General features: G+C 39.2%; 1 protein-coding gene across 4 annotated transcripts in view; it reads right to left on the reverse strand.

The window, feature by feature from the left end:
• The window catches only part of Fis1 (Mitochondrial fission 1 protein), an 83,595-nt gene that overhangs the window by 18,187 nt on the left and 38,838 nt on the right, over positions 1-26,570 (reverse strand). For all 4 annotated transcript variants that reach the window (XM_090381762.1, XM_090381789.1, XM_090381770.1 and 1 more), the window contains exons 4-5: positions 24,953-25,058; positions 2,482-2,581 (exon numbers count right to left, since the gene is read on the reverse strand). In XM_090381762.1, the coding sequence (XP_090237888.1) occupies positions 2,490-2,581; positions 24,953-25,058 (198 nt within the window). In that variant the 3' untranslated portion in view covers positions 2,482-2,489. The remainder of the gene's footprint in view (positions 1-2,481; positions 2,582-24,952; positions 25,059-26,570) is intronic.

Below are 26,570 nucleotides of genomic sequence, written 5' to 3' on the forward strand. Positions count from 1 at the left end.
GGGGTGAATGGGATCTATCTAGTTATATTAAAGGAGGCAGCAAAGGAAGTAAGCAAACCCTTAGCCATAATTATGAGAGCTTGTTTGGACTCAGGGGAGGTACCCAAATGTGACCCCAATTCACAAAGGAGGATCAAAGGCCGACACAAGTAATTATAGACCTGTGAGTTTAACTTCTGTTCCAGGAAAATTAATGGAGGCACTGGTTAAAGAAGCACTGCAGGAGCATCTAGACAAGGCTTCAGTTATAGCTCGGACACAGCATAGTTTTGTTAAGGGGAAGTCTTGCCTGACCAATTTGATTGGATACTATGATGCAGTCACAAAAGAACTGGATGCAGGGAATAACTTTGATATTATATACTTGGATCTTAGAAAGGCTTTTGATACTGTTGCACATGGAAGACTGCTGCACAAATTGGAGCAGTGTGGTATTGGAGGCAAATTGCTGCTATAGATAAAGGGGTGGTTGAGGGGGAGAAGACAGAGGGTGGTAATCAATGGACACTGCTCATCGTGGACTAATGTTATTACTGGAGTCCCTCAGGGTTCAGTGTTGGGTCCATTATTGTTTTCTGTATTTATAAATGATATTGATGATGGTATATCAAGCTTAATGTCCAAGTTTGCAGACAATAAAAAGGTTGGCAGGGTTGTCAAGAACACTACTGACACTATGCTGCTGCAACAGGATCTGGAAAGGTTGAGCAGATGGGCTGAGAGGTGGCAAATGAAGTTTAACATTGACAAATGTAAAGTACTACATATGGGAAAGAGCAACCTCACAGCAACGTATCAACTCTGTGGTACTACACTGACAGTGGTAGAGAATGAAAAGGACCTGGGGGTAATTGTGCAGGCAGATATGAAGTTCTCTGAGCAGTGCAGATGGGCTGCAAGAGTAGCTCATGGTGTCTTGTCAATGATATTCAGGAATTTTTCTAGCAGGGATAAGGAGGTGATTATTCCCTTGTATAAGGCAATGGTCAGGCCACACCTTGAGTACTGTATACAGGTCTGGAGACCTCATTTCAAGAAGGATATAGAGCTACTGGAACGAGTACAGAGAAGGGCAACAAGATTAGTGAATGGAACAAAGGGGTACTCTTACGAAGAAAGGCTTAAGTTTTGCAAATTACAGTGTCTGGAGACCAGGCACCAGCGAGGTGATCTGATAGAGGTGTATAAAGCCTTGAATGGTTTGAGCATGCTCAATGCTGATGGGATTCTTCCTCTTGCTCAGAATAATCACCTGAGAGGGCATAAATTCAATTTGAGGAAAGACAGATGTAGGATAGACGTGCAGAAATTTGCCTTTAGCCAGCGGGTCGTTGGTTGGTGGAACAGACTTCCATCCCTTGTCATGGAAGTTGATAGCCTAAATAAATTTAAGGCGCAGCTGGACAGGTATTTTGAACGAACGGAGGGGTGAAGTGGAAGTGGGTTTTTTTTTTTTTTTTTTTGGCTGATGCTGCATAAGCTTGCTGTTGTTGTTGTTATTTGGTTTTTAGGAGCATTAGCAACTAAGGCCATATTGCTCCGGGATATGCGGTGGTCATTCCCTGACCTTTCCGCATCCTCCGTATTTGGTGGTGAAGGGCTCGAACCCCGGTCTAATCAAGAAGCGTGTGCTACGCACTGCTGCTCCTTCCCACCTGGCTACGGAGGCACACATAAGCTTGCTTTCTTGTATCATATGCCTCTACTAATGCTAATATAAAATTATTATTAAGTACCTATACATAACAATGGCCTTTGAGAATGAAAAAAAAAAAAAAAAAAAAAAAAAAGCATGGAAAACATTTATTTAACACAATATATTTTAAGAATGTGTGGGAGATGTAGTTTCTTTCATTGGCAATTCTTTACTTTATATTTAATTTCATTTTAACTTTGTTTATTATTAGTTAATAATTTTTTATAACACTTTTACCACAGCCGAACGGTGTAATACATACTGGCACATTCGCAACCCTCACTAACATTCTGTCGCGCATGTTCGCTATGTAAGGGCACGTGACCCAAACCACAACTAAATATAAAATTTTGAACCAAACTGCATAAATTAATATTAAACTATTTTGTAGTTTACGAAAATATACCTATGTAAATCTAAGCAGACACCATTACAGAATTTTTTGTGTGAACCTCCTGGAACGCTTTCACGAACCAACGGGGGTTTGCAAACCACCGGTTGGGAACCGCTGATCTAATTCAATATAAACTAGATCTCTGACCATTTGCTAAAGCAATGCCTGCAGTTAGCTGTTAAGAATTATGATAAATAGCCTGCTATATGCATAAGTTATGCAAATATTTTGACATGAACATCTGCTTTCAATCATGATTATTGGAAGCAAGTGAGATTTTAGTGTAGTGTTCAAAAAGTCATTTAGAAAATATCTTGCCAAAACATCAACTAACCAAACAAATAAAAAAAAAAAAAAAACCAACAACCTAAAATATAACAATAAGCCTTACCATTAACGTTATTTCTTTTTGGATAATGCAATTCCTAGTCCCACAAGACCACCTAACACTAAAGCTCCTCCTCCTACAATTGCCATTCCTAATAGTCCTTCTAAAAGAATGAAAGAGAACAAAGAAATAAACATTCCTTTAAATATTATTTCATTCTATTCTTAGTTATTCCATGTCATTCTTAAACAATTTAGTAAAAATTTTAAATTAGCCAGCTCATATTCTATTTTTTCTCAAGTTAAATATGAATAAAAAATATAATTTTTTACAATAAAAAATTAGATCTATAACAAGGAGCCAGATTAAGAGAGGTACCCTGACCCTCCAGGTTGGGGGTTGATGTGATGGGCTAGCTCCCAATTCATCTTAAACACTCAACAATGATAAAAGACCTAACAGAAAAAGTTGGACAGAAAACTTAGAATCAAACTTGAAAAGGAAAACGTATTTTAAATATTGGATGCTGGAATGCACAGGGTTTAAATACGAGCCAAATTCAAATATTATCGGAATCAAATGAATTAGGAATGGATGTGATTGTTTTGTTGGAAACAAAGAAAGAAAAGGGTGAGAAAATGATTGAAGAGTATGTCCATCTGTGGAGTGGTTGATAGACACAGGAGAGCCAAGGCAGGAGTTTCCATACTCACAGACAAACGAATCGGAAAATTGATGGCAAAGTGGGATCTTTTTAATGAACAAATTTTAACTGTGGAATTCAAGATATCTGGAAGAGGAATCACGACTGTTGGAGTTTATGCACCTACCAATGACACCTCTACAGGTTTTGCAAAGAACTGAGTGAAGTAATGGAAGGCATACTCAAGCACTAGAGAAATCTTTTTTGATGGGAGAACTGAACTCAAGAGTTGGACAGGCCGAAGATAGTAAAGTTGTAAGAAGATTTGGAGCAAATGCAAAGAACAACAATGGAGAGAGGTTAATTGAATTGTGTGAACAGCTCAAACTGAAGACTGGCAATACTTTTTTTCAACACCAAGAGATACATAAGTATACATGGCCACAAGAAACAAGGAAACTTAAATCGATGATAGACTATGTAACTTTTAAGCAGCGAAGCACAATCCAGGTTAAAGATGTTTGAGTCCAAAGAGGAGCAAACTGCGGGTCTGATCACTTTCTGGTGAAGGCCACATTGTTGTTTCCATGGATCTACAAAAAAGGAAAGGAAAGATATAATTACGAATCCAAAAATGAATAGGCTTAATGCTGAATCCCCAAACAGTAACAGTAATAGAGGCATGTAATGTAAGAAAGCAAGGTATAAGCTTATATAGCATCACCATTCAAGGCCTTATACACCTCAATCAGATCACCTTGCAGGTGCCTAGTCTCGAGACACTGTAATTTGCAAAACGTAAGCCTTTTTTCATAAGAGCAACCCTTTGTTCCATTCACTAATCTTGTTGCCCTTCTCAGTACTCGTTCCAACAGCTCTATATCCTTCTTAAAATGAGGCCTCCAGACCTGTATACAGTACTCAAGGTGTGGTCTGACCATTGCCTTATACAAGGCAATAATCACCTCTTTATCCCTGCTAGAAAAATTCCTGTATATCATTGACAAGACACCACGGGCTACTCTTGCAGACAGTCTGCACTGCTCAGAAAACTTCACATCTGCCTGGTCAATTACCCCCAGGTCCTTTTCATTCTCTACCCCGTCAGTGTGGTACCACAGAATTGATACGTTACTCTGGGATTACTGCTTCCCATATGTAGTACTTTACATTTGTCAATGTTAAACTTCATTTGCCACCTCTCAGCCTATCTGCTCAACTTTTCTAGATCCTGTTGCAGCAGTGTGCTGTCATTAGTGTCATTAACAACCCTGCCAACATTTGTATTGTCTGCAAACTTGGACATTAAGCTTGATATACCATCATCAATATCATTTATAAATAAATGAAAACAACAATGGACCCAACACTGAACCCTGAGGGACTCCACTAATAACATTATTCCACGAAGAGCAGTGTCCATTGATTACCACTCTCTGTCTTCTCCCACTCAACCATCCCTTTATCCATAGCAGCAATTTGCCTCCAATGCCACACTGCTCCAATTTGTGCAGCCGTCTTCCATGTGCAACAGTATCAAAGGCTTTTCTAAGATCCAAATATATGATATCAAAGTTATTCTTTGCATCAAATCAAATTAGTCAGACAAGACTTCCCCTTAGCAAACCCATGCTGCATCCAAGTTATAATTGAAGTCTTGTCTAGATGATCCTGCAATGCTTCTTTAACCAGTGCCTCCATTAATTTCCGTGGAACAGAAGTTAAACTAACAGGTCTGTAATTACCTGTGTTTCCCTTTGATCCTCCTTTGTGGATTGGGGTCACACTTGCACATCTCCAGTCCATGGATACCTCCCCAGGATAAATTTTGCAAATCAAACTCAAAATTACCTTATCAATCATATTAAAATTATAATAGTGACAGGAAGCATAACACAAACTGAGTTGAGTTTTACAGTGCAATATTGAAGATAGGAACAATATTCCGCGATTAGCAGGGTGCATTTAAGATTTATTTTACAGACTATGCTAATTGCTAAAGCTAATGTTAACGGCACTACCACTTTCATAAGAATAGTTAACACATCAAAGATAATAGTAAGTATGCAGTTCGTCAAAGTACGGCTGTGCGATAAAATATGCAGAATAATTAATGTTATGCTTAAAACGTTCAATAACATCAGGTCTCCATAGTTATGGACACCTGATGTTACTAAAATTCATGGTGTTTCTATATGTAATTTTAGTGCTAATTCTAAAAATGCAACCTTTTTAACCTATCATGTACAGCTTTTTTACAAACAGCAAGAATTTTTTTTCTTAGATACACATTCCATGTAGGATATATAGGGTAAATCTGTCGAAGAAATTAATATGAGGGGGCCCATCAAGCTTTCAGCTGCCCAGCTCAATGGCAGAGCTCACTCCTGTGCATCAGGCAACACAGAAGCAATCAACAAGGCAGAATGTGCTGGTTCCAAAGAAAGTAGTTATTGTTGGTAACTCTACTGTCAGGGAGATGGGGAATATACTATGCAAGAAGAATAGGTGTAACAGGACAAGGGTATGTCTACCAAGGCCAAAAGGTGATATTGTTGTACACACTGGAACTAATGACATTAAAGATAAGAGATCTGCAGATTTACTCAATAAGTACAGGTCAATGTTGAAAGGAAGTCGTGAGTTAGGGTTGAATGTGGAAGTGTCTGTAATTCTGCCCAGACATGACAGGAGGGAGTATACGATGTTAATCAATTGTTAATCAATTCAAACCTGGAGAGATTGTGCAAAGCTCAAGGGGTAGAATTTTTTTCAGTCTGGTTTGCATTTGTTGACAGGAGAGACTGCTTCTACACGGATGGGGTACACTTAAATAGAAGGGGTGCAAGAATATTTGCTGATGCTATCGAGGCAGTGTTAGGTGGGTCAGAAAACTGCTAGCTTGGGGGATACAGAGACTAAAAGTTTAACAGTGGCTGCAGGCAGAGGCAAAAGTGATTCTTGCACTGCTTCTATTAGAATGAGCAGCAGCCTGGAAAGTAAGGCAATGGAGATTTCAGGATTGCTGGGAGTCATAGTGGAACAAATAAATATATGGGCTATGTTAGAGTAACTAAGAGTAGAAACAGGTGCATGTATACTTCATGTACACCAATGCCAGGAGTATAGTTAATAAATATGATGAGCTTGAAGTGCTAGTCAAGACATCAAAGATTGGGATATCACAGATGTAGTGTTGCACAGACATATTCTGCACAAGCAGTGCAGAATTGGAATTTGGGGAGTACAATAAGGACAGACAGGACAGGAAGGGAGGAGGGGTTATGCTGTTAATAAACACAAAATCTAAGGAAGTGCATCCAATTGATGTTGGTAGACAATGCAATGTTGAGCCTGTTTGGTGTGACATAAGCACTAGGAAAGGAAAAATGAGAGTAGGTGTGTGTTAGAGGCCTAATGAATCTGATGAGTATGATGAGCAATTGTGCAGAGAAATAGTGAGCCAGTAAATTAGAATCTTATAATGGGGGATTTTAACACTCCAGATATTGACTGGAACTTGGGGCTTGGTCACTTGCACACTAGCAGGATTTTGTGGATTTATTGGATGACTGTTTTCTACTTCAACATGTCGAGAGGCAACCAGAGGGAATAATACTCTTGATCTGATTATCAGCAGTGATTATTCATGCATTAAGAATTTGCAGATAAAGGAAGCACTGGATGACAGTGATCACATGTACTGATGTGGGAATTACTTAAAAATGTAACTAACATCAAGGCTAAAGGGAAGGGCTATTGCTTTCGTAAAGGTGACTACGGGGGTCTCAGACAGTTTTTAAATTCTGTACAGTGGGATCAACTGATGATGTTACCAACGTTGAATTCTAAATGGGAAACCTTCAGGGACTTAATTTTGGAGGCTACAAGGCTTTACATTCAAACTAAGAAATACTGTTCAAGGTTTAGGCCTAAATGGATGCCAAATGAACTAATGAGGCTCGTTGCAGAGAAGAAAAATGTATGGGATGCATATAAAGTATCAGGTGACACAGAAAGTTAGGCAGATAAAGGCAGATTACGAGAAATCCTTGGCAAAGGATGCAAAGAAAAACAGCAAAGAGTTCTTTACTTATGTAAACTCCAGAAGGAAAGGGATGAATCAGATATGACCACTTAACATAGACGGGTTGACTATTGATGATCATGCTCAGGTAGCAGATAAACTGAATGAGTATTTTGCATCTACATTCACACATGAGGAATCATTCAACGAGGGGAGTGGCAGAATTTTATTAAACTCTAATAAGGAGCTAAGTGATTTTGTAATAACTGAGAGCAAAGTGAAGGAGAAATTGTTGAAGATAAACATAAAAAAGGCACCTGGGGGGGATGGGATCTATCCAGTTATATTAAAGGAGGCAGCAAAGGAAGTAATCAAACCCTTAGCCATAATATGAGTAATCAAACCCTTAGCTATAATTATGAATAGTTCCTTGGACTCAGGGGAGGCCCCATGGACTGGAGGTGTGCAAAGGTATCACCAATTCACAAAGGGGGTTCAAAAGGTGGCATAAGTAACTATAGACCTGTTAATTTAACTTGTGTTCCGGGGAAAATAATGGAATCACTGGTTAAAGAAGCATTGCAGGATCATCTAGACAAGACTGCAGTAATAGTTAAGACACAGCATGGGTTTGTTAAAGGGAGGTCTTTTCTGATCAATTTGATTGGATACTATGATGTGATCACAAAGGAACTGAATGCCAAAAATAATTTTGATATCATATACTTGGATTTCAGGAAAACTTTTGATACTGCTGCACATGGAAGACTGCTGTATAAATTGGAGAGGTTTGGTATTAAGGGTAAGTTGCTACAATGGATAAAGGGATGGTTGAGTGGGAGACGACAGAGTGGTAATCAATGGACACTGCTCTTCGTGGACAAATGTTATTAGTGGAGTTACCCAGGGTAAGTGTTGGGCCCATTGTTGTTTTGTATATTTATCAATGATATTGAGGTCCAAGTTTGCAGATGATACATAGGTTGGCAGGGTTGTTAACGGCAGTAAAGACAGTATGCTACTCCAACTGGATCTAGATAAGTTGGGCAAATAGGCTGAGAAGTGGCAACTGAAGTTTAACATTGACAAATGCAAAGTACTGTATATGGGTAGTAATAACCGAAGAGAAATGTAGTACCACACAGTTGGTAACTGTGTGGTACTACACTCAGGGAAGTGGACAGTGAAAAAGACCTGGGGATAAATGTGCAGTCAAATATGAAGTTCGCTGAGCAGTACAGACAGTCCGCCAGGGCAGGTCTTGGAGTCTTGTCAATGATACACAGGAATTTTGCTAGCAGGGGCAGAAGCAGGGATGTGATTATCCTATTATACAAGGCAATGGTCAGGCCACACCTAGAGTACTCTGTACAGGTCTGGAAGACTCATTTTAGAAAAGATGTAGAGTTGCTAGAACGAGTACAAAGAAGGGCAACAAGACTGGTGAGGGGAACAAAGGGGTGCTCTTACGAAGAAAGAGCTTAAGTTCCGTAAATTGCAGTGCCTGGAGAGTAGGCACGTGTGAGGTGATCTGATTGAGGTGTATAAGGCCTCGAATGGGTTGAGCAAGCTGAATGCTGATGGGATTCTTCCTCTTACTCAGATTAAGAACCTGATGGGGCACAGATTCAAATTGAGGAAAGAAGTTGTAGAACAGATGTGTGGAAATTTGCCTTTAGCCAGCATGTAGTTGATTGGTGGAACATACTTCCATCTTTTGTTGTGGAAGTTGATAGCCTAAATAAATTTAAGGCTGAGCTGAACAGGCATTTGGAATGATGGAGGGGTGAAATGGGAGGTTTTTTATTTTTTTATTTTTTGACTGATGCTGCATAAGCTTGCTTTCTTGTAATGCTAATATGCAATATGTGTACTACTTCCTTCACGACTATCAGGTGTAGATGTGCTTATACATGTCAAGACTTGCAAGTCAAGTAGCTATATAAACCAGTGAAGTATTTCGTCTGCATTAAGTTGTTTTCTGGTGCACTCATGCTACCTAGTATCTGCTTCTAACGTGATTTTCATATTTTGTCTCTGACAATGGCAACTCATGGTTATGTAAGCAATCCAAATATATTTTGTGATATTTGCAGTAACTATGTTGTGTTGAAACAAAGGCAAGATATAACATCATTTGTGAAAAATGTACATGCTACATATTTTGGAATTAAGTTAAGTGACCAATAAAAAAGTTGGGCGCCCAATAAAGTGTGCCTACATGTGTGGAGGGCTTTGTGATTATGGAAATGTTGTAAAAAGAAAGCCATACATGTGGAGGAATCTCAATCATATTAATGACTGCTACCTTTGTTTCATAATGTAGCAGATTATAACATGAAGAACAAGCAGAGCATTGTGTATCCCAAGAACATTACTTAAGCCGTAAGGCTAGTACCTCACAGACGGATTTAAACTTGTTGTGTCCCTAAGCTGTAACATGTATGAGGCCCTTCTCTCTTACCTGTAACAATATTAAAAAAAAAAAAGGATTTTTTTAAGATGGAGTGAGGCCCTAAGCTGTAGCTTGTTTAGCTTATGTGTAAATCCAATTCTGCTCATGAACCTGAACTGCCAGTATCACGCACACCAGTTGTCCTTGTACATATGCCATCAGATACTGTCTGACATTTGTGATCTAAAGGATGATAAAAACTATTGTGATAAAGAAATTCACAATTCTAGATCACAGTTGTTTACACAAAGTGAACAATATGATCTCGTGAGAGATTTAAATCTACCCAAAGGATCTGTAGAGCTTTTGGGGTAAAGACTGAAATCCAAGAATCTGCTGATCTCAGGAAGAGTCTTTTCATGATACAGACATCATGAAAAGAATTGGTTCCACAATTTTTTCCAAAGATAGCTTTTACAAACTTTTTTGGAATTTTTTACTAACCAACAGAGTGGAGGCTATTTATTGACTCATTAAAGCAAATCCTCAAAGGAGTTCTCCTTCGTAATGTAAACAAGTACTCATTCAGTACTGTAGTCCATTTAGCACACTTAAATTGCTACATACCAGTTGGCTAGCATGTGGAGATTTTAAAGTTAATGGTCTGCTATCTGGTCAACAACTTGGTTATACAAAAATGCCTAATTTTCTGTGTGAGTGGAATAGTCAAGGAGCAAGAATGTACATTGGGAAAGGAAAGTCCTTGGTCCTTGAGGATGTCACAGACATTCTCTCAGATATGCCAGACAAGCTGTACTGGCTACCTGGGAGTCTAAAACGCTGATGGAACTGATATTCGGGTGACATTCAAGTCACGTAGACCCCCAATTTCAGTGAAGTCCAGACGGTCTGTGACAGCCAAATCCTCTGCTTGCACCTTCACAATGGTGGGACTTTTAGTAATCCTGGGTATAACCTCCATGCACAAGTACGCGTGGGTGACCATCCAGATATGAACCAATGTAAGCAGGGGTCGAGGTGTGGCACCCACACCACATGGAGGAATGCTGCCTCTGTGTTATCAGGCAATACTAGGTGGTAGATGACTCTCATCAGCTGGTAAAATACCACCACTTTGCTTATTGGAGGCTTGAAGTGGTGGAACCCAAGTGGTAGTCTCCTGAGCTAAGTTCCGGTCAACCCTTCCCCATCTCTTCCATCATGCAGTATGACTGATGACTTTTGAGGATATGATGGATGTCACAGCAAGATCCAATTTTCCTTACATTTCGAAGGTACAGCTCTAAAATGGTGTTTGCAGGCCGGCCACTAGTTAGTACACTGGACCGAACCTATTGGTAACTCTCTACGAGGCTTCCGGATCAGCTAGTGTATAATCCTGCTACTTCTACTCCGCCAGATAGTGACTGGAGGGAGTCCGAGTAGTGTGTATGCGGGGGGCATTGTCGAGGCCATGTTATGTCAAGGATCTGGGTATATTCTTGCCATGTGTACGCCATATCCAAAAATTTCATTACTTCATACAGCATTTCCCACCCACTTTTCTTACTATTGAATACACCATGCAAGCTTATCTGGGAAAAGATCTAAACCTCCCAAGCACTTCCTAATTCATTTCACAAATATACGTGGTCTAAATTCTAATCTCAACGATGTCCATTTCCACTTGCCGTCTGCCATACCCCATGTACTTTTTCTGACAGAATCTCAGTTATCGGTTGATTCAACTACTGCTCATCTCAGTTGCCCAAATTATTCGCTGTATGATTCCTTTCCCGACAAAGGTGGTACTTGTGTATATGTCTTGTCTGATATTCCCTGTCAGAGACTTGGCAATTTGGAATCTCCTCTTTTCGATCTTCTCTGGCTTAAAATCTCTCTACCTCATCGTGCCAAATTCATCTGTTGCTTCTACCGTTCTCCCAACTCCATTAATCACTTGGAGCTATTTGACTTCCTCTCTTTGCAACTTGACTAACAGTGAGGTAATTTTCCTTGGTGATTTTAATGTTCACAACTCCAGCTGGCTTCCGTTTTCTAGTCATACCGACCCCCAGCTGGTTGAGATGCTGAGGCTTTTGCAATTACTGACCTTGCACAGCATTTACTTACAAGAATACCAGACAATCCTAACCATACAGCAAACATGCTTGATCTTTTTCTCACAAACAACCCTTCTAAGTACACAGTCAAAGTGAGAGGTCCTTTAGGCACCTCAGATCACAACTTTTTGATTGTCTCTTTTCCAATGGAGCCTTTATCTCATGGCTATTCCCAACCTTGTATTATTTGGTATTACAAGAATGCAAAATGGGATGACCTGCAAGATTTCTTTTCTTTGGTCGGATTACTGTTTCAAAACTTCTGATGTCAACGTTTGCTCAGATTGTGTCAGTGAAATTATTCTTGTAGGAATAGAATCCTTTATTCCGCACTCCACTTTAAAATCTCGTTCTTTATCTAAACCTTGGCTTTCCAATAAATGTGCTAAGGCTGTTCAGGAGAAGAACGTTGCATATAGCGTAATTGGCTTGTTTCTAATTCTTCAGTTTCATTTTCTGCCTACACCAAAGCTCGCAACAATTGTAAAGCAGTTATTAATCAGTCCAAACTAGAGTTTGAACAGGCTAAAAGTAGAAAACTTGCTTCTTGCCCTAATGGTAGCCAAGCATTCTGGTCTTTGGCCAAAGCTATTGGCCGCAACTTTTGCCCATCTCTGCTCCTACCTCTGTCCAAACTCAGATGGTTCTGTTGTCACTTCAGCCAAGGATAAAGCTGACCTGCTAGCATCCCATTTTTCTTCCAACTCATGTATTAATGATCTTGGTAAAACACCTCCCACCATGCTCCATTCAATGCTTCCTGTGGTCTTTCGTCAAAAGGATTTTGACGAATCTTGATGCTAAGAAAACTCCTGGTATTTCTCCACTTGTTCTCAAACCTGTGCTCCTGAACTTACTCCTGTTTTTTGCTGTCTTTTATCACTTTCTTATTCCAAAGGTGTTTTTCCTTCTGCTTGGAAGTTTGCTCATATCTATCCAGTTCCTAAAAAGGGTGACAAATCCCTCCCATCCAATTACTTCTACTCTTTCTAAAGTAATGGAGAAATCAATTAACCGCCAATTCTTAAACTACCTAGAAACCTTCCTTCTGATCAACGATTGCCAGTATGGATTCCATCAATGTCAATCCAATGGTGATATTTTGGCTTATGTTACCCATTTATGGACTAATTCAATGGAAAAGTTCAGTGAAACAGAAGCAGTTGCTCTTGACATCTCAAAGGCTTCCGATCGTGTTTGGCATAAAGGTCTTCTAAACAAGGTTTCATCTTATGGTTTACCAACTGTTTTCTTGTAATAGGTTATCCAGTTTTCTCTCTGATCGCTCACTTAGGGTGATGGTAGATGGCTCTCTGTCTTCTAACTTCTCCACTAATGTCGGTGTCCCCCAAGGGTTCAATTCTTTCCCCCACTCTTTTCCTCTTGTATATTAGCATTAGCATTAGTAGAGGCATATGATGCAAGAAAGCAAGCTTATTCAGCATCAGCCAAAAAAAAAAAAAAAAAAAAAAACCCTCTCCCATTTCACCCCTCCGTTCGTTCGAAATACCTGTCCAGTTGAGCTTTAAATTTGTTTAGGCTATCAACTTCAACAACAAGTGATGGAAGTCGGTTCCACCAACCAACCACCCGCTGGCCAAAGGCAAATTTCCGCACATCAATCCGACATCCGTCCTTCCTCAATTTGAATTTATGCCCTCTGAGGTGATTATTCTGAGAAAGATGAAGAATCCCATTGGCATTGAGCATGCTCAAACCATTCAAAGCCTTATACACCTCTATCAGATCACCTCGCCGGTGCCTAGTCTCCAGACTCTGTAATTTGCAAAACTTAAGCCTTTCTTCGTAAGAGCAACCCTTTGTTCCATTTACTAATCTTGTTGCCCTTCTCTGTACCCGTTCCAGCAGCTCTACATCCTTCTTGAAATGAGGCCTCCAGACCTGTATACAGTACTCAAGATGTGGCCTAACCATTGCCTTATACAAGGGAATAATCACCTCCTTATCCCTGCTAGAAAAATTCCTCTTTATCATTGACAAGACACCATGAGCTACTCTTGCAGCTCGTCTGCACTGCTCAGAGAACTTCATATCTGCCTGCACAATTACCCCCAGGTCCTTTTCATTCTCCACTACTGTCAGTGTAGTACCGCAGAGTTGATACATTGCTCTGGGGTTACTGTTACCCATATGTAGTACTTTACATTTGTCAATGTTAAACTTCATTTGCCACCTCTCAGCCCATCTGTTCAACCTTTCCAGATCCTGTTGCAGCAGCATAGCGTCAGCAGTGTCCTTAACGACCCTGCCAACCTTTGTATCATCTGCAAACTTAGACATTAAACTTGATATCCCATCATCAATATCATTCATAAACACCGAAAACAACAATGGACCCAACACTGAACCTTGAGGAACTCCACTAATAACATTAGTCCACGTTGAGCAGTGTCCATTGATTACCACTCTCTGTCTTCTGCCACTCAACCATCCCCTTATCCATAGCAGCAATTTGCCTCCAATGCCACACTGCTCCAATTTGTGCAGCAGTCTTCCATGTGCAACAGTATCAAAAGCCTTTCTAAGATCCAAATATATAATATCAAAGTTATTCCCTGCATCCAGTTCTTTTGTGACTACATCATAGTATCCAATCAAATTGGTCAGGCAAGACCTGCCCTTAACAAAACCATGCTGCGTCTGAGCTATAACGGAATTCTTGTCTAGATGATCCTGCAGTGCTTCTTTAACCAGTGCCTCCATTAATTTACCTGGAACAGAAGATAAACTAACAGGTCTATAATTACTTGTGTCAGCCTTTGATCCTCCTTTGTGAATTGGGGTTACATTTGCACATCTCCAGTCTATGGGTACCTCCCCTGAGTCCAAAGAAGCTCTCATAATTATGGCTAGGGGTTTGCATACTTCCTTTGCTGCCTCCTTTAATATAACTGGATAGATCCCATCCACCCCAGGTGCCTTTTTTATGTTTATCCTCAACAATCTCTCCTCCACTTTCCTCTCAGTTATTACAAAATCATCCAGCTCACTGCCAATGTTTACTTTACCTACATCATTCTCCTTCCTGAATAACTCCTCATGCGTGAATGTAGATGCAAAATACTCGTTTAGATTGTTAGCCACCTGAGCAGGATCCTCAACTGTTGAACCATCAATATCCAGTGGACCAATCTGATTCATCCCTTTCCTTCTCGAGTTCAAGTATGTAAAGAACTCCTTTCTGTTTTTCTTTGCATCCTTTGCCAAGGATTTTTCGTAGTCTGCCTTTGCCTGCCTAATCTCCTTTGTGACTTGGTTACAGACCAACTTATATCTATCATAGGCTTCCATGTCACCCATTAATTTGTATGTATCCCATGCATTTTTCTTCTCTGCCACATGTCTCATTAGTCCATCTGACAACCATTTAGGCCTAAACCTTGAACAATATTTCTTAGTTGGTATGTAAAGCCTGGTAGCCACCAAGATTAGTTCCTTGAATGCTTCCCATTTTGAGTTTGCTGTTGGTAACATCATCAGCTGGTCCCACTGTATAGAATTTAAATACTGTCTCAGACCATCATAGTCGCCTTTACGAAAACAAAAACCCTTCCCTTTACCTCTGATGGTAGTTACCTCCTTGAGTAAATCCCACTTCAACACACTGTGATCACTGCCACCTAGTGGTTCATTTATCTGCAGGTTCTTAATGCATGAAGAATCACTACTGATAATCAGATCAAGAGTATTGCTCCCTCTTGTTGCCTCACGAACATGCTGATGTAGAAAACAATCATCCAATAAATCCACAAAAGCCTTGCTAGTGTGCGAGTGACCAACCCACAAATTCCAGTCAATATCTGGGAAATTAAAATCCCCCATTATAAGACTCTCTGATTTACTGGCCCACTCTATTTTCCTGTACAGTTCCTTATTATACTCATCAGAGTCATTAGGCCTATAGCACACTCCTACTCTCAATTTTGATTTCCCTATGCTTATGTCACACCAAACTGACTCGACACTGCCCTGTCCAGCGATGTCAACTGGCTTCACTTCCTTTGACTTTATGTGTTTCTTAATTAATAGCATAACCCCTCCTCCCCTCCTGTCCTGTCTATCCTTTCTATATACATTGTATTCCCCAAATTCCAGTTCCGCATTACTTATATCTGTGTGACACCATGTCTCTGATATCCCAACAATATCTGCCTTTGATGTTTTGACCAATACCTCAAATTCATCAAATTTATTTACCAAACTCCTAGCATTGGTGTACACGCAGGTATACATGCACCTGTTTCTATTCTTAGCTACCCTAACACAACCCATGTGTTTACTTGTAACGCAATGACTACCAGCAGTCTCTGAAATATCCTGCATCTTGTTTTTCAGACTTCTGCTCATTTGAATAGAAGCAGTGCAAGAATCACTTCCACCTCTGCCAGTGGCTACTGTTAATCTATTAGTCCTTGTATCCCCCCCAACTAGCAGTTTTCCGACCCACCTAACACTGCCTCGACAGCATCAGCAAAAATTCTTGCACCCTTTCTATTTAAGTGTATCCCATCCCTGTAGAAGAAATCTCTCCTGTTAACAAGTACAGTCCAGGCTGAAAAAAATTCTACCCCTTGAGCCTTGCACAATCCCTCCAGGGCCGAATTGATCGACAAGGCTCTCATCATATACTCCCTCCTATCGTGTCTGGGCAGAATTGCAGACACTTTCAAGTTCAACCCTAATTCACGGCTTTTTTTCAACAGTGACCTGTACTTGCTAAGTAATTCCGCCGGTCTCCTACTCTTAATATCATTAGTGCCAACTTGTACAACTATATCACCTTTTGTGCCCTTAAAAGATGATATCCGCTCTACAACGTCATCAACCTTTGCCCCTGGCAGACATACCCTGGTCCTATTCCACCTATCCTTTTTACAAAGCATGTTCCCCGTTTCCCTGACAATAGAGTCACCAACAACTACTAGTTCCTGTGGGACCAGCGCATTCTGCCTAGGGGGCTGCCCCTGTGTTGCCTGATGACCAAGTGCAAGCTCTGGCGTTGATGTGGGCAGCTGAGAGCTTGGTGGGCCCCTCAATTTATTTCCTTCGAGGGCATCCACCCTGTCCTTCAAGGTCTCATAAAGGCCCATAACAACGCTGAGTTGTCGCCTGATTTCCTTGCACTCCTTACATCGTGCACACACAAAGACATCCCCCTTGGCAGTATCATGTCCCGTACCCGACTGCTCCGCAAACATCAAGCAAACAGTGCATTTTAATAGACTGGCAACTGCCCCCCTCAGTTCTCCCCTGAACCACAGCACTCCCATTAGCTTGAGCCTTTTGCTTTGCTGCTCTGGTCAGAGTCATGATTCCAATTTAATTCAATAAAATTTAAAACAAAAATTAAATCCTTAAGTTATATCCCAAAACAGTTATGTTATATATATATATATATATATTTTTTTTTTTTTTTTTTTTTTCGGTATCTAGTGTTCCCTTTATACAACTTCCGTATCACGTGTACCACTATAGTTATGTATTACTTATTTGTTACGATTAAGTCGTTATATATATATAGAGTTAAAAATACAATTTAACTGACAATAAAGTTTATCAAGATTAATAGATTTACTGATTAATTGACATTATTATATTATGCAGTATACTACACTAAGCTTATGCTATCGTGTAAAAATGGCGGGAATTCACGAACGGTATTTCTACGGACTCGTAAGTATTGATTAGCTTCGAAATCTCGCTATCTCAATTTAGAATAAACTAAGGATCCTGACTAGATCTATAATCTACTTATAGAAGATAATTTGATATAACAATTGGTTAATAAATCGACTAAATTTGGTTAAAAGACCTCTCGTTCAATTTGTGACACGTGGATTTGATACCGTTACCGATACTAAGTAATATCTACGAAATCTCTGTCTAATTTAAACTTTAAACTAAGTATCGTAACTAGGAATATAAAGCTACTCTAGAAAATAAGTTAATATGACAATTTAAACTAATAAAGCAGAAAATAAATCAGGAAAAACTTCTCTGTTTGAAGAGCTTTAAGGAGCAATGTCTGCACAGGCTAACCTCGCACCCATATTAATGACCTTCTTCCATTGACTGGAAATCCTATCCATTGTTTTGCTGATGATAGCACATTGTATTCCACTTTCCATTTGGAGAAACCTTGTTTTGCTCAATCAGCTTCAACTTTTCGAAAATATGCTACTAATTCCGTAAATGCCGATCACCAGGCAATTCTCCAGTGGAGCAAAGACAACTTAGTTGATTTCAATCCTTCTAAAACTCAGTCTTGTCTTATATCTCGCAAAAAGGATTCTTCTGCTCCTATGCTTATCTTTAGTGACACTCCGATTTCTAGGCAAAATGATGTATCTCTCTTGGGGATTACCCTGACTTCTAATTTCTCTTGGCACAAGCACATTACAAATATTGCTTCCTCTGCATAAAAAAAAACTTGGTTTTCTCTTTTGCTCTCGGAGTTACTTTTCTTCCAAACAGCTGTTCACTCTGTACAAATCGCAAATCCACTCTACTGTGGAATACTGTTCCCACTTCTGGGGTGCTGCCCCCAAAACATCTCTCAGGCTTCTTGATTCTATTCAGAAGAGGACAGATGACTCTTAATTAATGACCCTTCTCTAACAGAGTTTCTGCGCTTGCTGTCTCGTAGACGTACTGTTTCTGCTGCATGCCTCTTCAACAGATATTTCCATGGGCACTGTTCTTCTGAATTAGCTTTTATAATTCCCACTCTCTCTTTCAAAACAGTCTGAACACGTGCCGCCACCAGTCAACATCCATTTACTGCCCAACTTCAAACTCACAGAACCAACTTTTCATCTTCCTTGTTTATTCATTCAACTGCCGTTTTTTGGAACAACTTTCCTTCATACGTATTTCTTTCTTACGCAAGGAGTGTAACGAAATCAGGCAACAACTCAGCGTTGCTATGGGCCTATATGAGAGCTTGAAGGACAGGGTGGATGCCCTCGAAGGAACTAAATTGAGGGGCCCATCAAGCTCTCAGCTGCCCACATCAACAACAGAGATTGCACTTGTTCATCATGCAACACAGCGGCAACCCCCAAGGCAGAATGCGCTGATCCCACAGGAACTAGTAGTTGTTGGTGCCTCTATTGTCAGGGAAACGGGGAACATGCTTTGTAAAAAGGATAGGTGGAACAGGACCAGGGTATGTCTGCCAGGGGCAAAGGTTGATGACGTTGTAGAGCGGATAAGGGCACAAAAGGTGATATAGTTGTACACGTTGGCACTAATGATATCAACAGTAAGAGACCGGCAGAATAGCTTAACAAGTACAGGTCACTCTTGAAAAAAAGCCGTGAATTAGGGTTGACTTTGAAAGTGTCTGCTCTGTAGCCGACCGGGCTAGCCGGGTGGGTAAAGTTTGTACCTGGCAACCCAAAGGTCACGGGTTCGAATCCCGCCTCGGGCTTGGATCAAAGTACTGCAAAAAAAAAAAAACTTGGGAGGAGCATTATGGCCACAGAAGCCGATGCGTCACCAAATACTAAAATAAAAAAGAAAAAAAAAGAGAAAGTGTCTGCAATTCTGCCCAGACACGATAGAAGGCAGTATATGATGAGAGCCTTGTCGATCAATTTGGCCCTGAAAAGATTGTGCAAGGCTCAAGGGTTAGAATTTTCTTCAGCCTGGACTGTACTTGTTAACAGGAGAGACTGCTTCTACAGGGATGAGATAGACTTAAATAGAATGGGTGATATTTGCTGATGCTATCGAGGCAGTGTTAGGTGGGTCAGAAAACTGCTAGCTTGGGAGGATATAAGGACTAATAGATTAACAGTAGCCACTGGCAGAGGTGAAAGTGATTCTTGCACTGCTTCTGTTGGAATGAGCAGAAGCCTGGGAAAACAAGATGCAGGATGTTTCAGAGACTGCTGGGAGTCATTGCGGTACAAGTAAGCATATGGGTTGTGTTAGGGTAGCTAAGAATAGAAACAGGTGATGTATACTTGCGTGTACACCAATGCTAGGAGTTTGGTAAATAAATTTTATGAATTTGAGGTATTGCTCAAAGCATCAAAGGCAGATATTGTTGGGAAATCAGAGATGTGGTGTCACACAGATATAAGAAATGCAGAACTGGAATTTGGGGAGTACAACGTCTACAGAAAGGATAGACAGGATAGGAAGGGAGGAGGGGGTTATGCTATTAGTTAAGAAACACATAAAATCCAAGGAAGTGAAGCCAGTCGACATCGGTGGACAGTGCAGTGTCGAATCAGTTTGGTGTGACATAAGTATTGGGAGATCAAAATTGAGAGTAGAAGTGTGCTATAGGCCTAATGACTCTGATGAGTATAATAAGAAACTGTACAGGGAAATAGAGTGGGCCAGTACATCAGAGAGTCTTATAATGGGGGATTTTAATTTCCCAGATATTGACTGGAATTTGTGGGTTGGTCACTCACACACTAGCAAGGCTTTGGTGGATTTATTGGATGATTGTTTTCTACATCAGCATGTTTGGGAGGCAACTAGAGGGAGTAATATTCTTGATTTGATTATCAGTAGTGATTCTTCATGCATTAAGAATCTGCAGATAAAGGAACCACTAGGAGGCAATGATCACAGTGTGCTGAAGTGGGACTTACTCAAAGAGGTAACTACCATCAGGGGTAAAGGGTAGGGTTAGTGCTTTCGTAAAGGCGACTACGATGGTCTGAGACAGTATTTAAATTCTATACAGTTGGACCAACTGAAGATGTTACCAACAGCAAATTCAAAATGGGAAGCATTCAAAGAATTCATCTTGGAAGCTACTGGGCTTTACATAACAACTAAGAAATATTGTTCAAGGTTTAGGCCTAAATGGATGTCAGATGAACTAATGAGACATATGACAGAGAAGAAAAATGCATGGGATACATATAAATTAACACGTGACATAGAAGCCTATGATAGATACAAGTTGATCTGTAACCAAGTTACAGAGGAGGTAAGGCAGGCAAAGGCAGATTAAGAGAAATATTTGGCAAGGGATGGAAAGAAAAACAGCAAAGAGTTTTTTACTTACGTAAACTGTAGAAGGAAGGGGATGAATCAGATTGGTCCACTTGATATCGATGGGTCAACTGTTGATGATCCTGCTCAGGTAGCTAACAAACTAAATGAATATTTTGCATCGACATTCACACATGAGGAGTTATTCAGTGAGGTGTATTCAACTCTGGCAGTAAGCTAGAGAATCTTGTAATAACTGAGAGTAAAGTAGGGGAGAAATTGTTGAAGATAATCACAAGAAAAGCACCTGGGGTGGATGGGATCTATCCAGTTATATTAAAGGAGGCAGCAAAGAAGTATGCAAACCCTTAGCCATAATTATGAGAGCTTCTTTAGACTCAGGGGAAGTACCCATAGACTGGAGATGTGCAAATGTGACCCCAATTCACAAAGGAGGATCAAAGGCTGACACAAGCAATTATAGAGCTGTGAGTTTAACTTCTGTTCCAGGAAAATTAATGGAGGCACTGGTTAAAGAAGCACTGTAGGATCATCTAGACAAGACTTCAGTTTTAGCTCGGACACAGCATGGTTTTGTTAAGGGGAAGTCTTGTCTGACGAATTTGATTGGATACTATGATGCAGTCACAAAAGAACTGGATGCAGGGAATAACTTTGATATTATATACGTGGATCTTAGAAAAGCTTTTGATACTGTTGCACATGGAAGACTGCTGCACAAATTGGAGCAGTGTGGCACTGGAGGCAAATTGCTGCTATGGATAAAGGAGTGGTTGAGGGGGAGAAGACAGAGTGGTAATCAATGGACACTGCTCATCGTGGACTAATGTTAATAGTGGAGTCCCTCAGGGTCCATTATTGCTTTCAGTATTTATAAATGATATTGATGATGGTATATCAAGCTTAATGTCCAAGTTTGCAGACGACACAAAGGTTGGCAGGGTTGTCAAGGACACTACTGACACTATGCTGCTGCAACAGGATCTGGAAAGGTTGAGCAGATGGGCTGAGAGGCGGCAAATGAAGTTTAACATTGACAAATGTAAAGTACTACATATGATAAACAGCAATCCCAAAGCAACGTATCAACTCTGTGGTACTACATTGACAGTGGTAGAGAATGAAAAGGACGTGGAGGTAATTGCACAGGCAGATATGAAGTTCTCTGAGCAGTGCAGACGGGCTGCAAGAGTAGTTCATGGTGTCTTGTCAATGATATACAGGAATTTTTCTAGAAGGGATAAGGAGGTGATTATTCCCTTGTATAAGGCATTGGTCAGGCCACACCTTGAGTACTGTATACAGGTCTGAAGGCCTCATTTCAAGAAGGATGTAGAGCTGCTGGAACGAGTACAGAGAAGGGCAAAGATTAGTGAATGGAACAAAGGGGTACTCTTATGAAGAAAGGCTTAAGTTTTGCAAATTACAGTGTCTGGAGACTAGGCACCAGCGAGGTGATCTGATAGAGGTGTATAAAGCCTTGAATGGTTTGAGAATGCTCAATGCTGATGGGATTCTTCCTCTTGCTCAGAATAATGACCTGAGAGGGCATAAATTCAATTTGAGGAAAGACAGATGTAGGATAGACGTGCGGAAATTTGCCTTTAGCCAGCGGGTAGTTGGTTGGTGGAACAGACTTCCATCTCTTGTCATGGAAGTTGATAGCCTAAATAAATTTAAGGCTCAGCTGGACAGGTATTTCAAATGAACGAAGGGTAAAGTGGAAGTGGGTCTTTTTTTTTTTTTTTTTTTTTGGCTGATGCTGCATAAGCTTGCTTTCTTGCATCATATGCCTCTACTAATGCTAATTTCCTGAAAATTACAGTCTACAGAAGTTCAAGTCCAATGTCAACAAATACCTTTTTTCGTCTTCTCAATCTCCAACCCAAGCACGGTACTAAGTACTATAGGTTCTAGTACCTCTCGTGTTTGGGGTTTACATAAAAAAAAAAAAAAAAAAAGTGGAGCCACTAAGACAAGCCCCTTCTATATCGAAACAAAGCACTGTTATCTCCCCTGCACATAAAGCAAGTTTAATGAAAAATTCTTCGAAGCTCTGAGTAAAGAAGGAAATTAATTCATGCAGGTCTGCACTAAATTCCCGTCACTTACATGTAAAAAAAAAAAAAAAAAAATGCAGGAATTTTTGTTGGATCTTAAATCCTAAGCTGCTACTAGACTATTTGAAGAATCCAAGAACTAAACTGAAAGAGATGCTTGGACTTTCTTTAAAAATGTAGTATGCAATTCTGTGGGGCATAATAAACAAGCAGATTATGAGTGACATGCTGGAGATGTTCAACAAACTAGCAGTAGTTGGCAATCATTCTGACATGCCATCTGCCTTGGGATCTCTTTTCCATTTCTTCTATATCCTGATGGAATCTTTGCCCTTGCTTTTCACCCAAACTAACTAAATTTTCTAGGAAATAGTTGAGAATGAGGGTTCAATAAATGTACCAATTAGTATTAGTAATGCCAATATGGTGCAAGGAAGACTAAGGTTAATGCTGTACCAGCAAAGAAAAGAAAAAAAAAAAAAAAGGTAGTCTCTTTTATTTTATTTTATTTAATTTCATTATTTTCTTTCTTTCTATTTTTTTTTTTTTGGCTGATGCAGCATAAGGATTAGGCTTCCTTGCGCCATATGGGAATTACTAATAGGTACACTTCTTGAACTTTCATTCTCAACTATTTCCCAGAAAATTTAAATAGTTTAGGTGAAGAGCAAGGGCAAAGATTCCATCAGGATATAAAAGAGATGCCAAGGGAGATGGAATGTCAGTATGATCACCAACTACTGCTGAAAACAGGAACAACCACTGAAACCAGCTGCCTTAGGAACTGAAAAATGTGCAACTTTAACAAAGAAATCCAGTTTGTGGCCATTCATGCTTGATGTAGCTTTTGATATTTTTGTTTTTCTATATTTAAACAGTCCATTCCAGATATTCGAGACACATCGGGACTAGTGCATTTTGGCCTGATTAAGCGGCTGCCCCAATTATCCGAAGTTTCACGTAAATAGTTAAAAATACAATGTACCCCCCTTTACAATTAGTTTACTGTACAATCAAATCACGTTACGACGAACTCACCATAGTAAAGTACTGTTCACTATAAGATGTGTAGTAAGCGCCGATCATTGTGATCACGTTTGTGAATTGAATTTTAATTCTATTAAACAGTGATTCTAATTAGAGAAAATATGAGGAATATTATCCACAGGCTATAAAAGTAAAGATATATTAAGCACAAATTTACCCTTTATTACCTTACCAATTAAAAAATTAAATGATACATGAAAATCGGAAGAATATACGTGATAATCGAAATAATTAATACGTACTATAATATGTACATACGAACTAGTTGACATTTCTGTTCACTGACATTTGTGGGTGGGGGTTAAAATTTAAAACAGTAAAAAGGTAAGTAATCAATAACAAAGAACACAGCACACACAAATTGCAAGTAACGCGATACGCGCAAGTGAGAACGGAGTAACGAGTTACAAAGCTTTAAAAATAGGAATGAAGGATCTGAAAATTTATTTTTTTATATGATTGAAGATTTCATGGAAGTGTAAACACATTTTGCCATAATAACCCACAGAATTCCATCTGTCGGTATTATTGCAAATTCAGTAAGATCATTTTACTGTCCATTTATGATAGATTTCACTAACAGAAAAGCCCAATAAACAGGTGACTGCTAATTGTTTTTGTTTTATGGTTGTGACCTCCAGAATTTCGACCGAACCATGTGGTACCGTCGGAGACAATCGTAGGGTAATTTCCAGTGTTGCGGTCTCCTGACTCGATTAAACGGCATTTTGTCCCAATTAAGCGAAGTAAACCCTGGCTATTTTCTCGACTGGTTTCTGTTTTTTAAGATTTGCTCCAAATAAATGGCTGCCCCGATTAACCGGTGGCCCAAATAACTGAAATCCACTGTATATAAAAAAATTTATAAAAAATTTTGATATAGAGCAAATTTCAAGTAAATTTTGAAATTTCCATTAAAAAGGCAGTTTAGATTACTTATCAGCAGTGAAACACCAGGAAACTTTTCTTAAATTGCAGGAGTAATGTGATAACAAAGGACCACTTAAGTTGGATAATTAACCAGTAGGAAATTTTGTTTTCAGTATTTTTTCACTGCATTAGAATTATAATGGTATCATTTGATATTTTCCCTAAAAGGAACTAATAATGCAAGAGAGAAATTACAATAATAAAAATCCATCAACCCTGCAGTAATGACAAAGAGTCGCGGAGGTTATATGTCACATCTAGTCAACTAATTCAGATATATAATTAAATCAATCATCTAATAATTACCTTTTTTCATACGATCCTTAATATAATTATGTAACTGTTGTGCTTGCCGGTTCTCTGGCTCAACATTCAGAAAAGCTTTGATATACTGTGAGGCTTTATTATATTCCTATATAAAATATTAAAATTAAAATTTAGAATATGAGTGATCTATATTTAAAGATGAAACTTTCTTTTAATTTGGAATCAGAAAGTTGACAGTTATATCTAAAAAATACCAGTCAAATTAGGTCAATTACAGTTAAAGTTCTTTACAGCAACCCCCATCACAATCCTTCCCATAGAAGTAAGGGAAATAGTTGTTATATTGATTTTTCATAAAATTAGCAGCAAAACAAGGAAAAATTTTAACATTTAATGTAACTGTACTAATACAATATAGTATAATCTAATTCATAATATGTACCACAGTATTAAACAAGAAACTGAAGATGCTACATTTTGTATTGATTATACAGTTCAATAAGATTATTTTGTAAATTACATATGTATAGTAATTATATATAGTATCACAGTATACATACATTAAGAGAAAAAAAATAATTTGGCAAAAGACTGCTCCACAGTAGCCTTTTTGCTATTTTTGCAAATTCTATCACCTATTATTAATTAGTAATGAAGTGTAATAAATACAACAGTTACTGGTTTTCAGTAATCAAAAATAACTAGTTAGGAATTCTATAATAATTATTATTATTTTTTTCTTATGAAAACTCCACTCAGTTTTTTAGATGTAGCAACATGTGTGATGTGACTAAGCACAAGAGAGATTACAAGTCAGGGTAATCCTTAATAGAAATATGTGATCTTGTCTAGAAAAACTCTGAGTGTCATTGAAGACAAGCAAAGGAGCAGAAGAATCCTTTTTGGGAGATATAAGACGTGACTAAATTTTTGGAAAATTGAAATTAACAAGTTATCTCCGACCCAATGGAGAATTAGAATGGAGATTAGTATAGGCACATGATACAAGAAAGCAAACTTATATAGCATCAGCCAAAAAAAAAAAAAAAAAAAAAAAAACCCCTTATTTCACCCATCCACTCGCTTCAAATGTTTGTCTAGTTCTTGCCTTGAATCTATTTAAGCTATCAACTTCTACAAAGACAGATGGAAGTTTGTTCCAGCAATCAACCACTGACTGGCTAAAGGCAAACTTCTGCACATCCATCCTACAACTGTCTGTCCTCAATTTGAATTTATGCCCTCTCAGGCAATTATTCTGAGCATGAGAAAGAATCAAGCATTGAGCATTGCTCAAACCAATCAAGGATTTATACACCTCAATCAGAGCACCCTGAAGGTGACTAGTCTCCAGACACTTTAATTTGCAAAACTTAAGCCTTTCTACATAAGGGCAACCCTTTGTTCAATTCACTAATCTTGTTGCCCTTCTCTCTACTCTTTCCAACAGCACTACATCCTTCTTAAAATGAGGCATCCAGACTTGTATACAGTACTCAAGGTGTTGCCTAACCATTGCAGGAGGTGATTATCCCCTTATACAAGGGGATAATCACCTCCTTATCCCTGCAAGAAAAATTGCTGTATATCAGTGACAAGACACCATGAGCTACTCTTGCAGATCATTAGCACTGCTCAGAAAACTTCATATCTGCCT

This window comes from Mastigoproctus giganteus, chromosome 1, assembly GCF_048544385.1.
Source record: "Mastigoproctus giganteus isolate SK-2022 chromosome 1, ASM4854438v1, whole genome shotgun sequence".
In the NCBI taxonomy this organism is placed as follows: domain Eukaryota; kingdom Metazoa; phylum Arthropoda; class Arachnida; order Uropygi; family Thelyphonidae; genus Mastigoproctus; species Mastigoproctus giganteus.